Below are 23,183 nucleotides of genomic sequence, written 5' to 3'. Positions count from 1 at the left end.
TTTTTTATATCTTGAGGACTTGTGCTGTATTCTTGCCACCAAGCAAGAATAACACTATCTTTCTTAAAATGGTCTGGTGCAAAAACACTAATAAAAACTCAATAAGAATCGGTAATTAAATTAAACATAATGCTAAATGATCGGTATTTAGAAGTATTTAGATACACAAAGACAAAAAAAAAATTTTTAAGTACTTGATCTAAATAAGCAAAACCCCTGGAGCAGGGAGAAAATACAAAACACTTTTTAAATTACTAAATCAGCAACTAACCTATCCCACTGAAGAGCACAACCATATCATTTTTATTCACAACTGAAATTAGCCAACTAATAAATTCTTCAGTGGTAAGTAAAATTATTGGTGGTGCAAAATATACAAAGTACCACTTGAATGACATGAGTGCAGGATAAGTTTCGAATGTGGCATAGTTATAGGTTTTTTTTTTTAAATGCAAACCTGCAATCAACCTGCCATCAGGACCTTTTGTAAGAAATATTTAGAAATGTTCAATCCATCTTTAATGAGGTGCACTCTACTACCCTTCTTAAGTTCTGTTTGATTGAAAAATTCCAATTTGGAGAAAGTTCAAGACAAATCTTGAAGTTTGTCTGTTATTATTTGGTTTTTAGGAGCATTAGCAACTAAGGCCATATTGCTCTGGGATATGGTGGTCATTCCCTGACCTTTCCGCATCCTCTGTATTTGGTGATGATGGGCTTGAACCACGGTCTAGAAGTTTGTCTAGATTCTGAAATTATAGATTCTAATATGAAGCTTCTAAAATTTTATAAAATTAAAGAAGTTTATCTTGAAGAATTAACTCTTAATGTCACACCAGTTTACCAGTTTTTTGTTTTATTTTTTTTGTTTCTCACATGTGGCCAGTTAAATGGAGCAAAAAGTAACCCCATTTATAACCTTTAATATCAGCAAGAAATAATTTTAAAATGGTTCACTTTCTGATTCTACCTCTGTTTATAATCTATTATGAAAAACCCATTATTTTTTTATTTATTATTATTATTTTATTTATTTTTTAAAATAAAACAGTCCTGCAGCATTTAGACACAAGCTTTACCTTTTTTTTTTGCATGGGTGTTCCATATTTGTTTTCACTGTACATGATAAGCTCTCCATGTTGAGAATTGTTAGTCAGTGAATAGCACAGAAAGATGGGCCATGTCAGCATTTACTGGATTTTTGGCTGCCTCATCAGCATGCTCAGTTCCTGAAATCCAGAGTTGGTTGAGACTGAAAAAAAAGATTACACATGGCTGGTTTTCTTTTATTTTCTTAGCTGAGCTCTGATTTGGTTTACGATGGAGTGTTTCTTGGTAAATCCAAGAAACAATCCTTGGTAAATGTATTAATTGCACTTATAAATCATTGAAAATCAGATATTTCGAGTCAGATGCAGTGCTTAAGTTTTCAAGAGCTAATTTAAGGGCATATAATTAATTTAATGGTCAAGTTACTAATTCAGATGAAAGACAGGTTGATACGATGGTGTTAGGGAAGATAGCCACAGCAACTTTTGTCACATTTTGAGCCATCAGTGCAAAGCTGCAGGTAATCAACAAAATTCTAGAGGTGTGCAGAGTGTAGTTGTTGAATACTGAAGTCTGCTAGGCATTTCTTCCCCCACTGGCTAAAGTAATATCATAGGTTGGCAGGCAACCAGGTACTCATGGTAGGCCAATATCCTCAATTTTTTTCTGGATTTTGCATTATTAATATTCCAGCTTAATTAATCTAAGGATTATTGGTCTATCTGTTTTGAGTTTATTTCTATAAGGTTTCCTGCTGTGGCTCACACGGGCATTTCCAAGTGAAGCAGGAGAGAACTCTTCACATTTTGGCAACATAGTTAAGTAGCAGCATTTTCCTCCAGAGATATGAGGGGGGGGGTCGTGAACATCTATATATTAGCTATGAAACTGGTAATGTTTTACAGGCACCCAGAGCAATTCTGAGGAATTACTCTGGGTGCTCGATACAATAATGATTAAGCCATTTTATTACTTCCTCCTTGGCAGAATCTATGATTTTTAAAGAAGAAATTAGTCTGATTAAGGCTCTGTATCAGGTAGTAGAATAGTTCTGTCTGCACACCAAGTAAAATCAGTTTTTTAAAACAGCTAACGCAAACGTATGTTCTAGAAAGTTAAAATTTGTCATGTATATGTCCTAGGAAGCAAATACTACTGGTAAGTAGTATTTGCTTTGTAGCTGGATGGTGATTGAAGAGATGAAGTTCAGGATTTGGACATAAGAATCATTTTCTGCAGGAATGTATAACTACTATAATTAAGAAATGACATTTATAAGTGCTGATTTTCCATGGAATTTTTCTCTCTAAATAACGGCTCATACCACATGGGTTTTAAAAAGTTAGTTTATCTAAACCTTAGTGACTAAATGACCACAAGGCACATTTGAATAACTGGGACTGGGATAACTGACCTGGCAGCCTACAATTTGCCAATTAATAAGATGCCATCATTCAGCCCCAGGCCCAACAAAGGCATAAATGGGCTGTTAATAGGTAAGCCAGTATCCCACTTTTATTTTAATTTTTCTTTATTTGCATAAAACTTATAAATTATAGATAATTGAATGTTTGCAGTAATGCATAAATTAATTAATAATTAATTGTAACAATCTATTTTTCTATCCAAGTATGGCCTAATGATGGGTTCCAGCAAGGTTCCCAAAATGTTACCTAATTGTATAGTACACTTAGATAAGGCTATATAAACTAACTTTTTAAAACCCATGTGGTATAGAGTGATTATTTAGACAGAAAAATTCCATGTATAGTGTGGGTTTTTTTGTTGAGACAGTCAATAGCCACTATGTATAAAAATCCAACTGAAATCTGCAAGCATACAACAGGGCTCTTCTAAGAACAAGTACAATACTGAAGTCACCAACTTGTGCTTATAGAAAAGTGTATATACATAGATGTGTATAGTTACATGCAGATGGACAGTGTAATAAAATGTGGATGTACACTCACCAGATGTTGCATGAGTGTACATCCCAACAAAAAAAAAATGATTCCTCACATTTTTTCCACTTAAATGAACAACAGAAATATTTTTAGTAAAGTGTACCACGAATGAATAGCAAGTCAGTTGCATGCATATATATAGGGTGATTCAAAAGTCAGTAAACAATTAAAGAATCGGTATTTCAATGATTTTTTGACATGTGGTAACGAGATTAGAGCAGAAATGCATAGAATTATGTGGGGGTTTTTCCCCTGAAAGAATGTCAAAATTATTTCCAAATATGTTCACCAGGTGACGCTTGATCTGTAACACCACAAAGCACCTCATTATAGTAAATGTTCAATGTGGCGGCTTTCGTTGTCGAGCACTGCCTGAAGACGAGTAACAACGTTATGGACAGCATTTCTGGAGGTATAATTGATGCCTGCAAACCGGTGACTTCAGGTAGCCCCATAACCAAAAATCGCAGGGCATCAGGTCTGGAGACCTTGGTGGCCATTCATGCTGGAAGTGACGGCTTAGCACTTGATTCTCTCCAAACGCCGAGAGTAGCAGTTGTTTCACAGGAGAAGCAATATGGGGGTGGTGCTCCATTCTGCATAAATGTCACAACATCCAAAGCTTGCTAGGGAAATGCAGTTTCAATGTCACAGGTCAGCATTATGCTGACCTGTGACAGTTTCAAAACCAGAGCCACTGATTTCCTGAAAGAAAAATGGCCCTATAACAAATGAAGAAGTGAATCCACACCACACCGTTACTTTTGACTGATGCAATGGAGTTTCCATGTAAGCTCGAGGGTTTTCCGTCGCCAATTATGTGTGTTTACAGTGCCATTGAGAGTGAAATGGGCTTCATCCATCCACAAAACATTTGACAACAGCCAGTTGTCACATTCTTCAATTTGCTGAAAGAACCGTAACGTAAATGCTTCCCGCTTTGCAAAATCGGGACACCTAAGTTCTTGAAGGTGTTGAATTTTGTACGGATATCTATGGAGGACTACTCTTAGCGCTCTCCACACACTCCCATATGGGATGCCAGTTCGACGTGAAACTTCACAAGAGCTCGCTTCTCCATGTGATGATGATGCCATTTAGTGTATCCATGTCTTCCACAACTGCAGCCGCAGTTGTAGCACATATTGATGGTCTTCCACTTCATGGACAATCTTGTAACGAACCAGTTGTCTCAAATTTCTTAATTATCATCTTTAGTCCTGAAGCAGTCATCAGTCCTTTACCACGTTGCATACCCTCCAGATGATGGAAAGATCGCAAAGCTGCAGTTGCAGATTCAGCGTTAAGGTAATAATGTTTCACCAACAGCGCTTTATCTGGTAATGATAATATGACGGCTCAGCTTCTTTTCTTTTTCTTTCCCAAATGTTCACTAAACTGCTTAGCGGTTGTTCTTGCAGTGCCGTTATAGCAGACACTTTCACGGCATCATTCATGGTACAGCACCACCTGGTGGATGTATTTGGAAATAATTTTAACATTCTTTCGGAAAAAACCCACACAATTCTATGCATTTCTGCGCTAATCTCGCTACCATACGTCAAAAATTCACTGAAATACCGATTTTTTAATTGTTTACTGACTTTTGGATCACCCTTGCTACTTTGTTCACTTTTCTAGGAGCAGTTTTACTTCCAATTCCTTTTCAAGGCTAGTCTAATTGTAAAATGTTGTGAAATTTAAATAAGCCAACCAATGGTATCACATTTCAAAGAATCATGGGAGAGCGCTTACTTTTTACACATGCTGATGGCATCTTTAAATCTGCAATAAGTGAGTCATACTGTGAATGTGTGTGGGGGGGGAAATAACTGTATGCATGATAAAATTTCCGGTTTGACACTGAACTTATCTAAAGTAGTGTTCCTGAAAGTCAGCATTCCCCAAACAAATACGAACTGAACCATTTTCAATTCATACTGAACAGTCACAACCTGTGCTTATAGTAAAGTAAATATACATATTTGTGGAATATGTAGGTATTGAAAAATTCAAGATGTGCATGAATTAACAGAACTGTAATGTAACACTGCATTAAAGGAAAAATACAATGACAGCATTCTCCAGCCTTTCATGCCAATATTCAGATATAAATTAATCAAAAAAGAGAATGTGCAATTCTATCACCATTAAACAAAACTTAGATATAAACTCTTAAATACATACTGCCAGTTTATTTAAAAAATAGTCCAGCTAGTATAAGGACTCATTTGTAGCAGAAAAATTAATCCTTTAGGGTTGAGCATTATTTCTGATGTCTTCCTGTTCCGGTCCAGTTCGAAAATGGGGGGAAAAAAAGAAAAAGGGAAAAAAATGAATACAGGTTGCCCTCTGTTTATAACAGTTTGTTTTGTAACAATTCACAATAATGATGGTTTTGAAACCAGAAGGGCAAAAATATCAAAAAACTATAAAAAAATTTTAAAAATATGCAACTATAAATACTGAATATGATGTAAAGCAGTGTTCGGCAACCTTTTTTGAGTGAAGAGCCGCTTTTGATTTAATTAAAAAAAATCAATCCAAAAAGCCACACTTCAGCTCAGGCTAGGATGGGGGGAGGGGTTTAAGAAATGAATAGTGGGAAGGTGTTTTTTATTACGAAAATATATTTTTTGAAATATTATTTATTAATACTGAAAAAAATGTAATAAACATCCAATTAGCTGTGAATTAATGTGAATTTTGCTGCTGAACTTCTTGAGCAAGTCTCTCAACATCAGGCAAGTATGCCATAATTTTCATCTTTAAACATGCTGAGAGACTTGCATTGTTCAGATGGTTACTTGATTTATTTTTACTGTAGTTCATGTTTGAAAATAGTTGCTTGCGGAAATACGTAGCTTGTCATACATGTGGGCTAAAGGTTAAAAAGCCGCAGGTTGCCGACCCCTGATGTAAAGAAACAGCACAGTCAATCAGAGATGAGAGCTAGCCCCATCTACCAATGTGGCTGAGTTAGTCAATCTCAGGCAAGGGCAGCATGGTTTCTTCTACCAGGAACTCTGGTTTTTCATCCAAAAAACAAAAAATCAACCTCAGAATACACAGAACAATATGGCCTTAGTTGCTGATGCTCCTAAAACCCTGCAACAACCACCTGAACGTGCCACCAAACGCTACTTCAGTTTTGCAACCAATTGTCCAGGGGTAATGGCACCCTTTAAAGCCTATTTGGTGAAACGGTGACAGACAAAACTATCAAGGATTTTTGGCATTCATTCAACATTTTTAAGGATATTAATAACATCAACTTAGGAGGAAGTGTCAGTGAACTGTTTGAATGGAGTGTGGCACAAACTTCTCCCACAATTTATGCACGACTTCACAAGATTAGAGCCAGTGGAGAACACTGTTGAAGATGCTAGCAGGCTGGTGCAAGAGGAGGGATTGCACAAGGTTACAGATGAAGATGTAACAGAACTGTTGGATAGCCATGAACGGCAACTTACCAATGAAGACTGGAAAAATTAACTAAAGAACTAAGCCAATGAAAGGAGGAGGAGCCTCCTATATAATCTATGAATACAAGCAATCTACAGTGCATCCTTTCAGACGTCGAGACCCTCACTGATGAGCTGTGAGATTGACCACGACTCGGAGCAAAGTGTGAAAGTGAAAAGGAACGTAATTGTATCCGTTGGCCCTTATTCTGAGGTTCTCAAAGAAAGAGAAAAATCCTCAACCAGCGACTTCATTAGACAAGTAAAATCTCTGCATTACACCACTATCAAAAAAGATAAGCGAAGAGGCTTCAAACATATCAAAGTAAATGTACAAATTTTAATTTTTTTTATTTAATTAAATTTAGTTTGGTTATTTTATGATGTATTACATTTATTAGGTTCATTTTACGCTTTTTTTTTTTTTTTTTTTGCGAAAGTTCCTTCAGGAACTGAACTTGTCATAAACAGAGGGCTTCCTGTACTGAATGAGCTCTTCAAAAATTATTTATTTTAGAGTTTGCATGAATTATTAAATAAAACTGATTGATAAAACATTTTATTATTGTTGCTATGATTTTAGTGTGTAATGTTTCCTGAAACATTTACCAGGATGCAACCGTGGTTTTTGGAACTATCTCACAATACCAAATTATTTCTTTTTTTTCCACTTTCTTCCTTTGTATAAGTTTTTTCACTTAGACCCATCACACACACACACACCATTTATCGAAACTGAAACCCAGTCGAATCATATGGAATAATCAGGAAATAGCTTATTTGAAAGAGTTTCATTAGCATAATTATTTGTTTCATTCAAAATTTCTTCAAATAAAGAATCAGTAAATAACAGGTGAAAATATTCAAGTTCAATTTTGGAATACTAGAATTACTAGAAAGAAATCCACAGTTCGAAACAGTAAAGGGAAAATGTTCGAATGAAACATCATTTACCTTGCTTAGTCTCCAATTTTCTGCATTGGCATTGGTTGACATCAATTTCTTCATCATTGTAACAAAATATATATTGTTGGGATTGAAAATAATATCATCACTATTAGAACAAAAGTAAATCAAATTCTGAATCAGAAAGATCTGACAACTTCTCAATTTCCTCATCAGAAGGGCCTTTACAGTTGATGCCAAAACTAATCACAATGTTTCTGGCAGATAGTAAATAGACAGGAATAGATAAAGAAAAACTACAGCCACCAGCTGTTAACAAATGAATGTAAACATTCAATTAGCCAATCAAATTGTTTATATGAAGTATAAATAGAAGGCAGTTCAATAATTACACCAGAAGAGTGAGAAAAAAAGCTATATAACTGGCAAAACAGAATGCCACATCTGATGCAAAACTGGACCAGTAAAGAAATTTTACAATGGTGCATGAGATATCACACTGGACTGCAAAGGGTTAAGCCATCTTTCTACCTTCAAGGCAATAATACAGTATGTCTCAAAAAGATATGCACATTTTAGGAAATTAACGGTTAATTACAAACCTTGAAAACTCTTATTACTAGGTGTGTACAGAAGCAATAGTTTGTAGCACTTGGTGAACTAGCATAGATATATTCAAATTGTCCAATTTGTTTCTAGTACTTCACAGCAGCAAATAACCAAATGACAAAAGCTCTCCAATGTAGCAGCTGTGATAGCTTCACACAATTCTTTACATTTGATTGTTAAAGTATGGTTGGTTTTTCTTCACGAATAGAAGTCAAATGAGATTAAATCAGGTGAACATAAGAGATATTTGACACTTCCTCATTCTTTCTTTCTCTATTATATTTACAGTGAAATTTTATGAATAATAGAAACATTATGTATTCCAACAAAATGCAGAAAACTTCTGAAAATTTAAATTGAAAAAAAAAAATAAATAAATAATAATAATAATAATAATAATAAATAAATAAAAAAATAAATAATAATAATAAATAAAACTCAAGTATAGAAACTTTTATTGAAGAATTTTACACTCTTAATATGAAGGATGGACCTGATGAGCATTAAAGAACATGAATATTAGGCTGAAAATTTGCGAGTTTCAGTCTTAAATCACTGCTTCTTATATGGCCTAATCCAGCTTCAACCATATAAGAACTTGGAAATGCCAGCAAAAATGGATCAGCAGCTGCCCGTAGGTTTGGGTATTTGGCAGCAAATTTTTCATTGCTCCAGTAATCACTTAAGTCTGAAGAATGTCCTTTGATCACATCTAGAAGGAAAATATTTAAACTAAATATGATACTGCTTGAGTTAAGATGAGTATCAATCAGTTACACTCAAGGAAAGTCAATCCACTATAACATGAAGTATTCTTCAAGCACTGAAAGACAGTGGTCACTGATCTGATGTTTTCACTACGATGGATGTATGAAAACTGACACAGACAGCCTATACTTGTTCTGTCAGATGCAAAATACAAGGCATAGAGGGAGTTGAAACAGTCATATTCAAGTCCTCAAGGTGAGCTATGGAGAATAAATAACAAGTCTTCTCTATTAGCAAAGTGTTACTTATTTGAGTGCAATACATGGTAACTCATTGTGAAGGTAGTCACAATATGAGATACAATTAAATCAGTGCCTTTACACTATGTAGTTTTTCTTTTATGAGCTATCTATGGTGTATTTAATGGAGCTATTTATGGTGTATGCACATAAATATGGTGACAATATTCTGAGAAATATTAAAAGTATTGTAAATGAAAAATGTTTATTTTTTTAAAATATGATACTTACTTTTTTATAGGACCTTTAACAAAACACCAGTCGACATTAATTGCCTGCCCCAAGATTTCAGATCCATTTAGTGCCTCCATAGCTGCTTGTGCCTCTTTAAAAGTCTCATATTCCACCAATGCATATCCCTGCATAATATTACAATGCAGAATGATTATGAACTTGCCATAAAAGTAACTGTGGCAATAAAATTTACAATGGAATAATTCTTCAACATATTTATATGTTAGCACATGCGTTATGTATTTTGCAGATATATAAAGTGCCCATTGCCTTTACCATGTCTGTCCATTCATCCATATATAACAATGATGCTCAATAGATGGGTTTCATCAAATTCATATGAATCTTTCAGAAGTAATTGTCCAACCATCCCAAATTTCACTGAACTGGTCCAATGGAAATTCAGTAAACTTTATATTATTTTTTCCCTTAAAATTTTGAGTTATCATCTTGTATATAAATAGAAGTATGTTTTATTTGGGCATTAGTCCATAAGGAAAAGACAGAACACAAATTTTTTAAGTGCATGAAATTTTGATCCTTCACCATTTTGAAGCTCAACTGTAATTATGCTACCTCCCCAAAAAACCTGTACACAGTGGAATTCCAGTTAGCTGAAATTTTGATTATCGATTTTTTTTTTTTTTTTTTTTACCAATTTTCCTCCCAATTTCACTCAAAATAAATTGGCACAACTAAAAGAAAAAAGAGCGATCACGTGAATGAAATAAAATCATGATTTCACTTATATAAAATATTATGAAATGAAGTAAGAGTAAATTTCATCATGTCACTCATGTATAATACTGTTCACACTGATATGATGCATAAATACTTCACTATTGAGTAAAAAGGCTACAAATTCACAATGACATAAATTACTACAAGTTCATGTAATAGTTAATTTGTAGACATTTTATTTACTGTAGCAAAGTTTACATGCATTACATCAGTGTGCTTGGTATTATAACTCTGTTAGTTGATGCATCCCACATTATGAACTCTAGATCTATTCCCACACTTAAACCTTCATTATATAGAATATCTAACATAGATAAATTCTACTGTCTCAGTAATCATTATCAACCAGCTGGCTGCTGATTCTGTGTTTTGAATATCAGAAAAGAATTATCTTCAGAAATTCTTGGCCTCCTCGATAAACTATTTTCTGCCAACGAGTCTACCCACTTTTCAGCAGATGCAGAATAAGTTAAATTCCCTGCACCATTATGCCATTTTAATGATAACTTCATAAAAATGCAATTATTATTCATGATAAATGTTCAAATTAATTCACAACTGATAAAAAAATTTACATGCCTTCATTCAAATGTGTGACAGTTTTGATTCTAAACTTAATGAAGCAGAACTCATTTTCAAAGGTAGTTTATACGCATCTGATACTTGGTGAATGCACAGCAGCTGGCATGCATTATGCAAAAATATCCACATTTCTTGGACCATATGTAAATGCATGTGTTTCTGAAAAAAGCTGTTGTTACAGTGAAAATTTATTATCAACAATAACTGCATTATCACTCAGCTTTTACCCAGGCCTGATAAAGGAAGCAGTACCTTATAAATCTCATTTTTTAAGATAACCCCAAACACAATGTATAAGAACCTATAGTGCTTACAAACAGTGTATGGATCAAAGGCTGAGAATACATATGGAATTGTACAGTAAATGGACATTGATTAGCCGAGGCACATGTCTGAACAGGTTTTGGAAGAGAGTGGTGGAATTAAAGATGCAAATTCAGAACTGTGCTGGTGGAATTACTTAGACATAGCATATAACAGAAACTAAACATCTGTGTGACAGAGTGAAGAGAATTTAAGAGATGGGTCATTAAACCAGCCTGCCCTCTTTTGGATGGATTTCAGGAGGTTGAGAGAGACTTCAGAGGCACTACACCAGGATATGGAAAAATATTCCATGGTAGGGCAAATCAGAGATTTGTACAGTCAGTAGATGTTTAGAAGAAAAGTAGCACTAAGAGTGAAAAAGAAAGCCCAGTTTCATATATGCAGAAGAAGCAACGTTAGCGATGTGCTTATGCCAAGAGAGATTAGATGTCAGGGTAATCTTGTATAAAAATCTGAGTGTCATCAAAGATAAACACAGGAGCAGTTTAACTCTTTTTTTGCAAGGTTTAAGACAGGACTGTTTTAGAAGGACCAAAATTAAGAAAAACTTGATTAAATTAAAGTAAAATTAACTAATTAACTCTGCTGTAGCACCTGTTAAATATATACTGCAAAATCATACTTTAAAAGTCCATTCAATTCTATATATTTCTGGCAATCCAGCCCATTCTATATTACTGGTAATCTGGTCTGTTCTATATTGCTGGTGATTTGGGCACTAGGTGGTCATGCAGTTGTAAAGTTTTACTTCACACACACACAAAATGTAAACTTTCAATTTACATATTTCTGCACAAATTGTTGCATACAGCTCTAAACTTCATTGTCCTAATAAAGTAGCTGGGCAATATATATTTCGTATTAAATTAATGTTATCATTTTTGTAAGTACAAAGTGTATTATTATCAATATGACAATTATTATGATACAATAATCAGATCATAAGTATAGCGTAGCTTGATTTTCAGCATTCACCTCAGTAATCCGCTTGGTGAAACTTATAACAGGTACATAATTACTATGTAAATTTTGATTAGTAGCTATTCGTAACTTAGTGTAATTATGAATTAAAAAAAAAAAAAAAAAAAAGTAAATTTAACTTTAAAATGTGTTAAAATTTGCATAAGAAAGGATGTTATTGTTGTTTGGTTTTTAGGAGCATTAGCAACTAAGGCCATATTGCTCCGGGAATATGCGGTGGTCATTCCCTGACCTTTCCGCATCCTCCGTATTTGGTGATGACGGGCTCGAACCCCGGTCTAATCAAGAAGCGTGTGCTACGCACTGTTGCTCCTTCCCACCTGGCTACGGAGGTGCCTGCATAAGAAAGGAAAGTGCACATTCCATTCTATAGTTGTCTTATTTAATTCATGTACTAAAAATTAAAATGAGATAAAAGCTAATAGCTGTGCATAAGCGACTTTCAAAACTGTCCTCAGTTAGCTTTAGTGGAAAGAGAAGAACACACGAAATATGTTATATACTGGTTAAGTTCCTGAAATACATTTCAGTGCACGTGGAAACTTTATACGTGCTAAATTCCAAATAGGGGAGAAGTTGATTGGAACTTCCATGTTTAATAGGTTGAACGATATGTGTGGTGCTTAAACCACTCAACGACAAGAGTTTATAACTAGAATTCAGTTTAACTACTGTAATAGCCGAATAAATGCATGGGTAATGAATACAAGATTGAATATGTGTTAATTCTGTAAACAATAAATTAGATTTGAAGCTATTAAAGTGGTAGTAGGCACGTTTGTTAGAAATTTTTGAAGTTCCAGATTTAGCTGTTGTACTACCAATGTAACATGCTTGACAATCTGATTGACATCTAATCAAATATATGATGTTATTATAATCCTGTGTTGTGTACTCATATGTTGTCCTGTATGAATTAAATTTAGAACCTAATTTATTATAAGATATAAATATTAACTTGATATCTGTATTCTTAAAAATTTGTCGAAGCCATCTAGCATATTGTTGATGATATGGAAAGACGATAGGGGGTCTGTGTATCTTGTTCAAATGGTTATTAATGTTGTCAGGACAACATTAATAACCATTTGAATTAATACTATTATGGACTTCAGTAATGGTTTCTTTTATTAGTTGTAATGGATATTTCCTATCAATAAATTTTTTTAGTGAGGTATTGCAATTCTGTGGATAGATCTGCTTGTGTGTGACTATATTTAATAGCATTATATATCTGATTATAAAGAACTGCTTTTTTGATGTATAGAGGATGGTGTGAGTAGTAATGTAAGAACTTCCCTGTATGTTATGTTATGTTATGTTATTTTGGTTTTTAGGAGCATTAGCAACTAAGGCCATATTGCTCCGGTGCAGTGGTCATTCCCTGACCTTTCCGCATCCTCCATATTTGGTGGTGACGGGCTCGAACCCCGGTCTAATCAAGAAGCGTGTGCTACGCACTGCTCCTTCCCACCTGGCTACGGAGGCGCCACTTCCCTGTATACAGGGTGATTCACTACCAGTGCGACAAACTTGCAGGAGGTGTAGGGGGCATAAAGACGAATCGCAATCACATAGCACTGCAGGGTCCGAAATGCCTTCGTCATGCGGTAGAGGGCGTTGAACAGGAGGTCATGTGAACAGCGATCCCGCTGGAAGTCAACATTTGCGAACCATTTCTGTTGAAGAAACCAAGTAGCAAAAGTCCTCCGGAGTGGATAATCCGCAGGCTCCAATGATTATACGCGTTGCAGATGGTATGAACTCATTTGGTTTGTTGACAGTGGATTGGGAAATACCCAATCGTTGGCCTATCGCTTGAGTACTCGTATTCGGATTGCCTTCTGCAAGAAGTAGGACATTCTCCTCATTGTCTGGCGTCCTCGTCGTTAGCTCTCAATTCATGGTACCTCTCGTGAAACAACCAGTCTCACATAACCTGGGAACACGTGTGAAAATCGTACGATGAGGAGCACGCCTGTGCGGGAAACGTTCCTGATACAAGCGCAGAGCGGCACGCCCGTTACAGTCCACAGCTCCATATGCGAGGTGCATGTCAGCCAGTTCAACGTTTGAATACTCGTCCATCCTACTGCCTCGGGAACCGGTTCGCAAATGCTGACTTCCAGCGGGATCGCTGTTCACGCGACCCTACACCTCCTGCAAGTTTGTCGCACTGGTAGTGAATCACCCTGTATGTGTTCTTCCTGTATATTTTGGTGCCTAAAATTATACAGATTTTATATATAGTGAGATTTAGAAAATTCATTTTATTATCGGTTTCTACTTCGAGTGTAAATTTGAGTCTCTCATGCGTTGTATTAAATATACAACACTAAGCAGGCACGCAAACGTATAACTTCTGTGACCATATCTGAAAATGATATTCTCACATCTTTTGATGTTGTCTCCCTATATACAAACGTGCACTCGAAAAAACGCTACTAGCTCTTAAAGACAAATATCTTCTTTCGTCTTCTCAACCTCCAACCCAAGCACGGTACCAAGTACTATAGGTTCTAATACCTCTCGTGTTTGGGGTTCACATAAAAAAAAAAAAAAAAAAAACTACTACTAACTAAAGACAACACTTTGACAAACGTGCTGATTTAAATGTTAATGACATTTTAGAGCTCACGTGACTGCTACTTAATGCCAAGCAATTTAGATTTCAAAACAATATATATGAACAAATTTCTGGCCTTCCTATGGGCCTTGGTATCTCAGCCCCTTTATCCGAAATCTACCTCGCTTCTACTGAAGAAAAAGTACTTCAACCATTTCCTCTTGGTATCAAATTGTATATGAGATACGAAGACGCGGTCCTTTTAATAGGTAATAAAACAACTATTGACACTTTATTTAATACAACGCATGAGACTCAAATTTACCCTCGAAGTAGAAACCGATAATAAAATTAATTTTCTAAATCTCACTATATATAAAATCAGTATAATTTTAGGCACCAAAATATACAGGAAGAACACATATACAGGGAAGTTCTTACATTACTACTTACACCATCCTCTATACGTCAAAAAAGCAGTTCTTTATAATCAGATATATAATGCTATTAAATATAGTCACACACAAGCAGATCTATCCACAAAATTGCAATACCTCACTAAAAAAATTTATCAATAGGAAATATCCATTACAACTAATAAAAGAAACCATTACTAAAGTCCATAATAGTATTAATAGTCCTGACAACATTAACAACCATTTGAATAAGATACACAGACCTCTTATTGTCCTTCCATACAATATGCTAGATGGCTTCGACAGATTTTTAAGAATACAGATATCAAGTTAATATTTACATCTTACAATAAATTAGGTTCTAAATTTAATTCATACAGGACAACATATGAGTATACGACACAGGATTATAATAACATTATAAATTTTAATAAAAGTCAATCAGATTGTCAAGCATATTACATTGGAAGTACAACAGCTAAATTTGGGACTTCAAAAATTTCTGACACACGTGTCTACTACCACTTTAATAGCTTCAAATCTAATTGATCGAGTACAGAATTAACATAACATGTTCAACCTTGTAATCATAACTCACATATTGAATCAGCTATTACAGTAGTTAAACTGAATTTTAGTTATAAAATTCTTCAAAATGAGGCTCTCATCATTGAGTGGTTTAAGCACCACACATCGTTGAACATATTAAACATGGAAGTTCCAATCAACTTCTCCCCTATTTGGACTTTAGCACGTATAAAGTTTCCATGTGCACTGAAATGCATTTTGAGAACTTAACCAGTATATAACATACTTCGCATGTTCTTCTCTTTCCACTAAAGCTAACCACGGACGGTTTCGAAAGTCGCTCGTGCGCAGCTATTAAGCTTTTATCTCGTTTTAATTTTTAGTACATGAATTTAATAAGACAACTATAGAATGGAATGTGCACTTTCCTTTCTTAGGCAAATTTTAACATGTTTTAAAGCTCATAATTTTTAATTTTTTTTAAAATTCATAATTACACTAAGTTACGAATAGTTACTAATCGGAATTTAAAAGTTTTATAACTACTATGTATGTACCTGTTATAAGTTTCATCAAACCAAGCGGTCAACTATGAGGTGAGTGCTGAAATGTAAGCTATGCTATACTTATGATCTAGTTGTTACATCATAGCACATAAGAAATCCTTAATATATCACCAGATACAATAATTATTATGATAATAATTATTTTATCATAACATAACATGGGTTATACTTTTAGGATCAATTTTGGACCTGACAACAATAAAAAAAGTTTATAGAAGCATGTCCAATTCTGAACAGTTACAGAGGCTTACAGAGGCTGTTTGAATTTTAAAAAATGGCTACAGAGCTTTCAATGGTAATAAAAAATAATAAATTAGATCTATACTGCAATGAGTATTCGCACTAGATTTGCTCATTCTTTTTATTTTATTATTATTTTTTACTACCGAAAACTCAATAGCAATTTTTTTTAAATTCAAACAAACATAGTTCCATATCTGTTCAGCACTGGACACGTCTATATCAATGTTTTTCATTGTTTTTAGATCTTAAATTAATCCTGACAGTATCGATCCACATTATGCAACACCTATCAGAAATGAATGTGCTTTGGATATTTGGGAATCACCCCCACCCTTGTTTTTTCATTTGAATAAAGTTAATGCTGACAAAAAAGTTACAAGTGCACAAGGTACATTTTGTACATCATGCATCCTGCTTGCAAGAGAAATGATTTTTTTTTTATGGCCACACTGTTTGGATTGTAATACAATTAATGATTTGAAACAAAAGTCAAAAAATACTAATTCACATGGTCATCATTAATAGGTATTTTTTTTTTTTTATGTAGCAGATACCCTAATACACCTACACCAAGGAAGTTAAAATCTAATCTATATCCACTGTTTTATTTTCTATTAGCAGCTCAGTCATTTGTTTGTTTTCTATGAAAAATGAGTTTTTATCTCATTAAATCCAAGCTACATACATCATGCTGTAAAGGATAACAACTGCATCGTGGATTGCCTCACGGTCAATTAGCAGGCCAGTCCGGACTGTGCCAACGTCCACCAATTGGTGACTCCTGCATTGCAGTATTGTAATTCAGTCAAAATAAATAATTCTCTTAACTACATATATTATCATGCTGTAAGGGAAATACAACTACATCACGGGTTGCCTCACTACTGCACAACTTGAAATATACAAACCAAATATACAAGGCTACAGTGGATAATTGAAATTTGCTGTAATGCTCCATGCCATTACAAAAAATAAAAAAAAAAAGCCTTTTGTTTTTAATACTATTCAAATTTGGTTTGTATATTTCAAGTTGTGCAGTAGTGGGGCAACCTGTGATGCAGTTGTATTTCCTTTACAGCATGATAATATATGTAGCTTGGATTTAATGAGATAAAAACACAATGTTTTTCATCGAAAACAAACAAATGATTTAACTGCCAATAAAAAATAAAACAGTGGATATGGATTAGATTTTAACTTCCTTGGTGTAGTTGCATTAGGGATTTATTACATTAAAAAAAAAAAAAATCCTCAAAATACCTATTGGTGATGACCATGTGAATTAGTATTCCTCCATGGTTTGACTTTTGATCCACATCATTAATTGTATTAGAATTCAAGAAATGTGGCAAATGAACAAAGTCAGACCTCTACTTAACGAATTTTATTTTAATTTCAAGCATGCAGACTGCGATAAGATATTTTTTTCTAATACGGACTCCAATGAAAATTAATTGGTGACCCTGCAGTAATGTAATACAAGACAATATAGCACAGTATAAAACATTTAGAACTATTTACAGTGTAGTGTATGCATTTTTAACTTTAAAGTGCAAGTACAACCACACTATAAATACTGCTCACTAAACTGGACTTTTCTAATAGCAAAGGTCCCAAAATTAGAGTGCCTTCTGCACGTTTCGGGAATCATTCACACATAGGGCCTATCTTAGGCCTAGGCAAACTAGACATGCTTAGAGCCCTTAAATTGCAATGGGCACAACCAAAATCATAAAACATGACATTGCAGGAACTACAATGGGGGATCTTGAAGGAGTGTTGTCAATTACATTGTCGACATTTTAGTAATTACAATGTCAAGTATTATGTTTAGGTCTTATTTCTCACTTCCTTACAACACAAAAAGGGGTCGGACCCATGGGTTGGGAACCTCTGTTTTACATAAATGGTATATTTTGTCCTTTTCTGTAGTGAATTTTTATATTTTATTTGTGTCTTAATTTTCATTTTGTTTTGTCGAGTATTAGATGTTTCAAATCATTGGGAATAATTGAATAAACATCTTATTTAACAATATGACTAAGTCTCTAAGTAACTAATATATTCTCCTAATTAGTCACCTTTCTATGTTTGATATTCTGCAGGTTAATTTTTGTTTTGTGAAATATATTCATCTGTATCAAATAAGTATTCAACTGTATGTATTGAACCAATAACTGCCTCATCTTAGGACAGAATAGTATAATATCAGTAATTCACTTTTAATGCACTAAACACTGACTCAAACAAAATATAATATAATATAAAATAAAGCTTTAATATAAAATAAGTCTGTACAATAAAATAAAAGCGTAGTTAAAATCACTAAAACCACTATACAACAATAGCTTTCAGCAGCAGCAGCTGCCTTCATTGGCTGTAATGGTTACAGGTTATCCAAATAATATATATATATATACTTTCCAGCAGTTCTGAGATGCCCCTCTGGCACATGATCAGTATTAACTTCCCGTACATTGGGACCGGAAGTGGCTCGGGCACAAACCATTCTAAACCGTTCATCCCTCATCCCTATTAATACTGCAGCGTCTGGACGAGCATATCCACAAGCTCTCCAGCCACTTCCGGTTCCAGAAACCATGGGCTCTATCAACAACTACCGCTCCTTTAGGTGAAATACCATGCCCAGTCTCCCAAACATGTTCAGCTATGGCTGAACCTCCATAATCGGCTATCTTAATGGCTCTATCATGATCACCCAAGCGATCACATAATCTACGCTTTGTGTCTCCCACATAACACTCCCCCACACTCCGGGCACTCAACCTCGTAAATCATCTCACTGTTATCACTAGTGTCAATGCGATCTTTAACTGTGGACACCACTATGTGGAGTCTCTGGCCAAGAAGTTGTACACAGCACATCTGATACGAACGTAGCATACGCACAATGAGTTCAGAGATACACATAACAGGGAATGTATGTGGTAGCCCTATGTGTAAAAACATCCCTATGACCCCTACAACCATCAATAACACTCTGGGGATAGCCACATACTTTGAGGTCAGCCGTAACCTGTCTTAACCTCATCATCTCTCTCTTCGGAGGAGGAACAATGATACCCCACCCTTCCCATCAACGCCTTAACCACTCTTCTTATGGCCACCGGCCTGAGCTGATTTAAAATGTGTGTACTAGCCACGACACATAGGTTTTCTATAAACCTTAGTTCTCAAGCGTCGGCCTTCCCTGTACACATCAAGGAAAGGAACAGCCCCTTCACTTCTGAGGTAAACTGAATATAGGGCGAAACGTCATTCAACCAACTGAGCACTTCATTATCCCGGCCCCTCCGTATCACTGTAAAAGTATCATTGACATATCTCTTCCACAACTGTACTGGGGATGGAAGAGTACTCATCAACGTCCTACCTTCAAACCCCTTCCATAGCCAAGTTGGCTATAACCGCACTAATGGGCAAACCCAGGGCCACACCATGCACCAACTGATACATAATGTTTCTAAACAACATAGTAGTACTAGATATACACAAACTGATTCCTTTACATAAATCTTCACAGTTCAATGCCGTCCTATCTTTCCAGTCATCATCTCTTTCCAAAGCTACCTGCATACAATCCAAACCATGTTTAATGGGTATACGGGTGAACAAAGAAATAATGTTAAAGGATACCACCATTTCCCCTTCTTCTATCTCCTGAGTATGGACAAACTGTACGAAATCACTACTATTCTTAATGGTAAGGTCAGAACGTCCCATCATGGGGGATATGAGCTCTGCCAAAAACCTGGACAGAGCTCTGAACCTATTGTACGTATACTATGTTTGCATCAGATGCGCTGTGTACAATTTCCTGGCCAGAGACTTCACATAGTGGTGTCCACGGTTAAAGATCGCATTGACACTGGTGATAACAGCAGAGACATATACAAGGTTGAGTGCCCAGAGTGTGGGGAGTGTTATGTGGGAGAAACAAAGTGTAGATTATGTGATCGCCTGGGTGAACGTGATAGAGCCATCAAGATAGCTGTTTATGGAGATTCAGCCATAGCCGAACATGCTTGGGAGACTGGGCATGGTATTTCAGCCAAAGGAGCAGTGGTTGTTGATAGAGCCCACGGTTTCTTGAACCGGAAGTGGCTAGAGAGCTTGTGGATATGCTCGTCTGGATGCTACAGTACTGTATTAACAGGGATAAGAGCTGCCCTATCCATCCATTCTTTGAGTCTCTTATCTTAGGGAGGGACAAACGGTTTAGAATGGTTTGTGCCCGAGTCACTTCCGGTCTCAATGAACAGGAAGTTAATACTGAGCATGTGCTGTGAGGGGGGGGCATTGCAGACCTGCTGGAAGGTATATATATATATATATATTATTTGGATAACCCATAACCATTTCAGCTGATGAAGGCAGCTGCAGCCACCAAAAGCTATTGTTGTATAGTGGTTTTAATCTTTTTAGTGCTTTTAACTACACTTTTATTTTATTGTATTTTATTTTGTTTGAGTCTGTTTTTAGTGCATTAAAAATGAATCAGAGTTCCTGACTCCGGAGATCTCTTTAATGAATATAATATCAGTAATTTAAAAAAGCAGTTTCAAGCAAGAATTATTGACAAGATGACTTTTTCAATGCACCATTGGTACCATGACTTCACAAACCACCAAAACTTATACATTTATCATTATTATTAATCCAAAAATTAAATGTCATTTCATAATAAACATTTTTACAGGGGCCCCTAAATATACTTTTGCCTAGGGCCTGAATATCCTCAAGTGAGGCCCTGTTCATACACTGAAAACTTTTAAGTGTTGCTCATTTCATTGTTTTTCTTTTGGACATGCCACAATTAGCCTCAATGATGGTACAGATTTTACCATGCCATTTTATTTTTTAAAAACATATCTCCCTATCTGTATATCCACATCATTATTCAACAGCCAATTTCAAAAGTTTCCATTTTGCACTCAACCAGCAATTTTTAGTTTATTTTGTTAACTACACTTTCTTTTTGGTAGTATTTCTTGTTTACACACACAACTACTAAGCCAAATCACTTTAAAACAATGGTAGTCCACAGATATCATTCTAGAATAATTGCTCATGGTTGTACTACAGTATGACTTAAACACATCTTCAAGGTCAAGGATACCCATTGCCAGGCAATTCAGTGATATCATATGCAGTCAAAACAAAACACCCAGTTGACAGAGGCATGGAAAAAAATTTTAAAAAATAAAAATTCCACTGTAGGAAAGTATTAAATACACACCACCTTTGCCGTAACAATAAGGAGCATGTTCCACCTTCAGAAACTGCTGCATCAGTATTGCACCACTTCAAATAAACTGAATAACAACTCTAATAAATTATACATTGATGTGCAAAATTTAAGAACCAACACTATTACTAAAGGTTACGACCACAAAATCAAACAAAACAGCCTGCGGTGATTTGCATAACTGTGGCCGTTCAGTAGAAAGCTGGTGCACATTCAAAAATTTGAATCGTGATGAGGGCTCACATAAACAGATAAAAGCAGCAGTTATGTGCAAATTACCAAATGGTGAGCAGCATGATTGTTTCAGACGTTCGATTGATTTCATACAGTGCTACAGACAACGAAATGGCCAGTAGAAAATATCTGGATGACTTTACCCAGGGTTGAATAATTGGCAAAGTCGAAGTGCGAGGAGTGTGGCTGCAGAGTTCTGTATCGCCCATAGCATCGTCTCACATGCATGGTCAGCCTTCAGAACGACAGGTACAGCTGATCGAAGGACCAGTGGTGGTTGTCAACGAAAAACAGCACCCAATGATGACCGCTATATATTCCTACAGGCCAAGAGGGTCCGATACCAGACAACGGGATCCATTGCAATCATTAATCCATGTAAACAGTACAAAAATTAATGGCTGGCAGGGTTCTACCCAGAAAATTTTGCCAACCAGGTGGCAATATGAAGTAGCCGGGTGGGGAAGTGTAATACTTCGCAATATTATAAAATTTTCTGTTCTTTATTAAAGTGACTTAAGTGATCCAGAGCAAATATTAATTGCATAATTTAACATTATATACTCCTGCCACATTGACTACGATCACAGAGTATGTTCAAATTAATATTAATCAAGATCAGTGAGCAGTACCATACGGTACCGTGGGAATCACTTAAATTTTAGCTGGGCGGTCAGTTAAATTCACCGGGCAGTGCACCCATTCGATAGGTCCTGGGGAGAATGCTGGCTGGATAATTATTTTATCCACTGGATAAAAAAGTATAATGCCTTAAATATAAATACTGTTTTTATTTTTCCAAGCACTAACAATATATGTAATTCTTTCATTCTAAAATCATGCAAGCTGAATGGACTTTTAAAGCACAGGCAGGATCTCTCATCTTCTAAAGATAAAAATTTGTCCAAAAGAAATTCTACAGCAAACAATTCATATTTAATAAAACATGCACAATATATGAAGGCTGTTCAATAAAGAATGAGCATATTTTTTTTTCACAACATACCTTTAATAATAATTCATATTTTGATGGTCCTTTTCAAAGTAATCCCCATTTGATGAAATGCAAACATTTCTGCCATTCTTCAAAAACATGATGGAAGCCAATTTTTGACAATTGCCTCCATGAACAGTAAGTGCCAGTTATAGTGATCATGTTTGAAAATTGAATTTTGATTCTAATAAATGGCGATTCTAATAAGTGAAAATCGACAAATATTGTATAAAAGTCTATATTCACGATCACTTGCGCCAGTTTCTTCCAAAGCTCTCTTCAGGACAGCTATAGCTTCACGAGTTTGCTGTTTTGTAACTGGAATTTGTTCAGGTCCATCTTCATTTTCCTCCTGAGCGAAATTACCAGTAACAGACTGGGCAATTTCTTCATCTGTTAAAGCTGTAGTAACTTGTAGATCACCATCTATGTCCATCCAATCATTAAACTCCTGTTCACCTATGTCTTCAGGCTTTTCAACGTGATCAGTATCGTGACTTAT

The 23,183-nt window shown here is 35.4% G+C and overlaps 1 protein-coding gene across 1 annotated transcript in view; it reads right to left on the bottom strand.

Annotated features, from left to right (window-relative positions):
- The window catches only part of tsu (40S ribosomal protein S12 homolog tsunagi), a 93,757-nt gene that overhangs the window by 10,018 nt on the left and 60,556 nt on the right, over positions 1-23,183 (bottom strand). Inside the window, exon 5 of the mRNA XM_090377210.1 lies at positions 9,232-9,359. Coding sequence (XP_090233336.1) covers positions 9,232-9,359 — 128 coding nt within the window. The remainder of the gene's footprint in view (positions 1-9,231; positions 9,360-23,183) is intronic.

Source organism: Mastigoproctus giganteus, chromosome 7 (genome assembly GCF_048544385.1).
Source record: "Mastigoproctus giganteus isolate SK-2022 chromosome 7, ASM4854438v1, whole genome shotgun sequence".
Classification (NCBI taxonomy): Eukaryota; Metazoa; Arthropoda; class Arachnida; order Uropygi; family Thelyphonidae; genus Mastigoproctus; species Mastigoproctus giganteus.
This window is presented reverse-complemented; position numbering and strand designations above follow the sequence as displayed.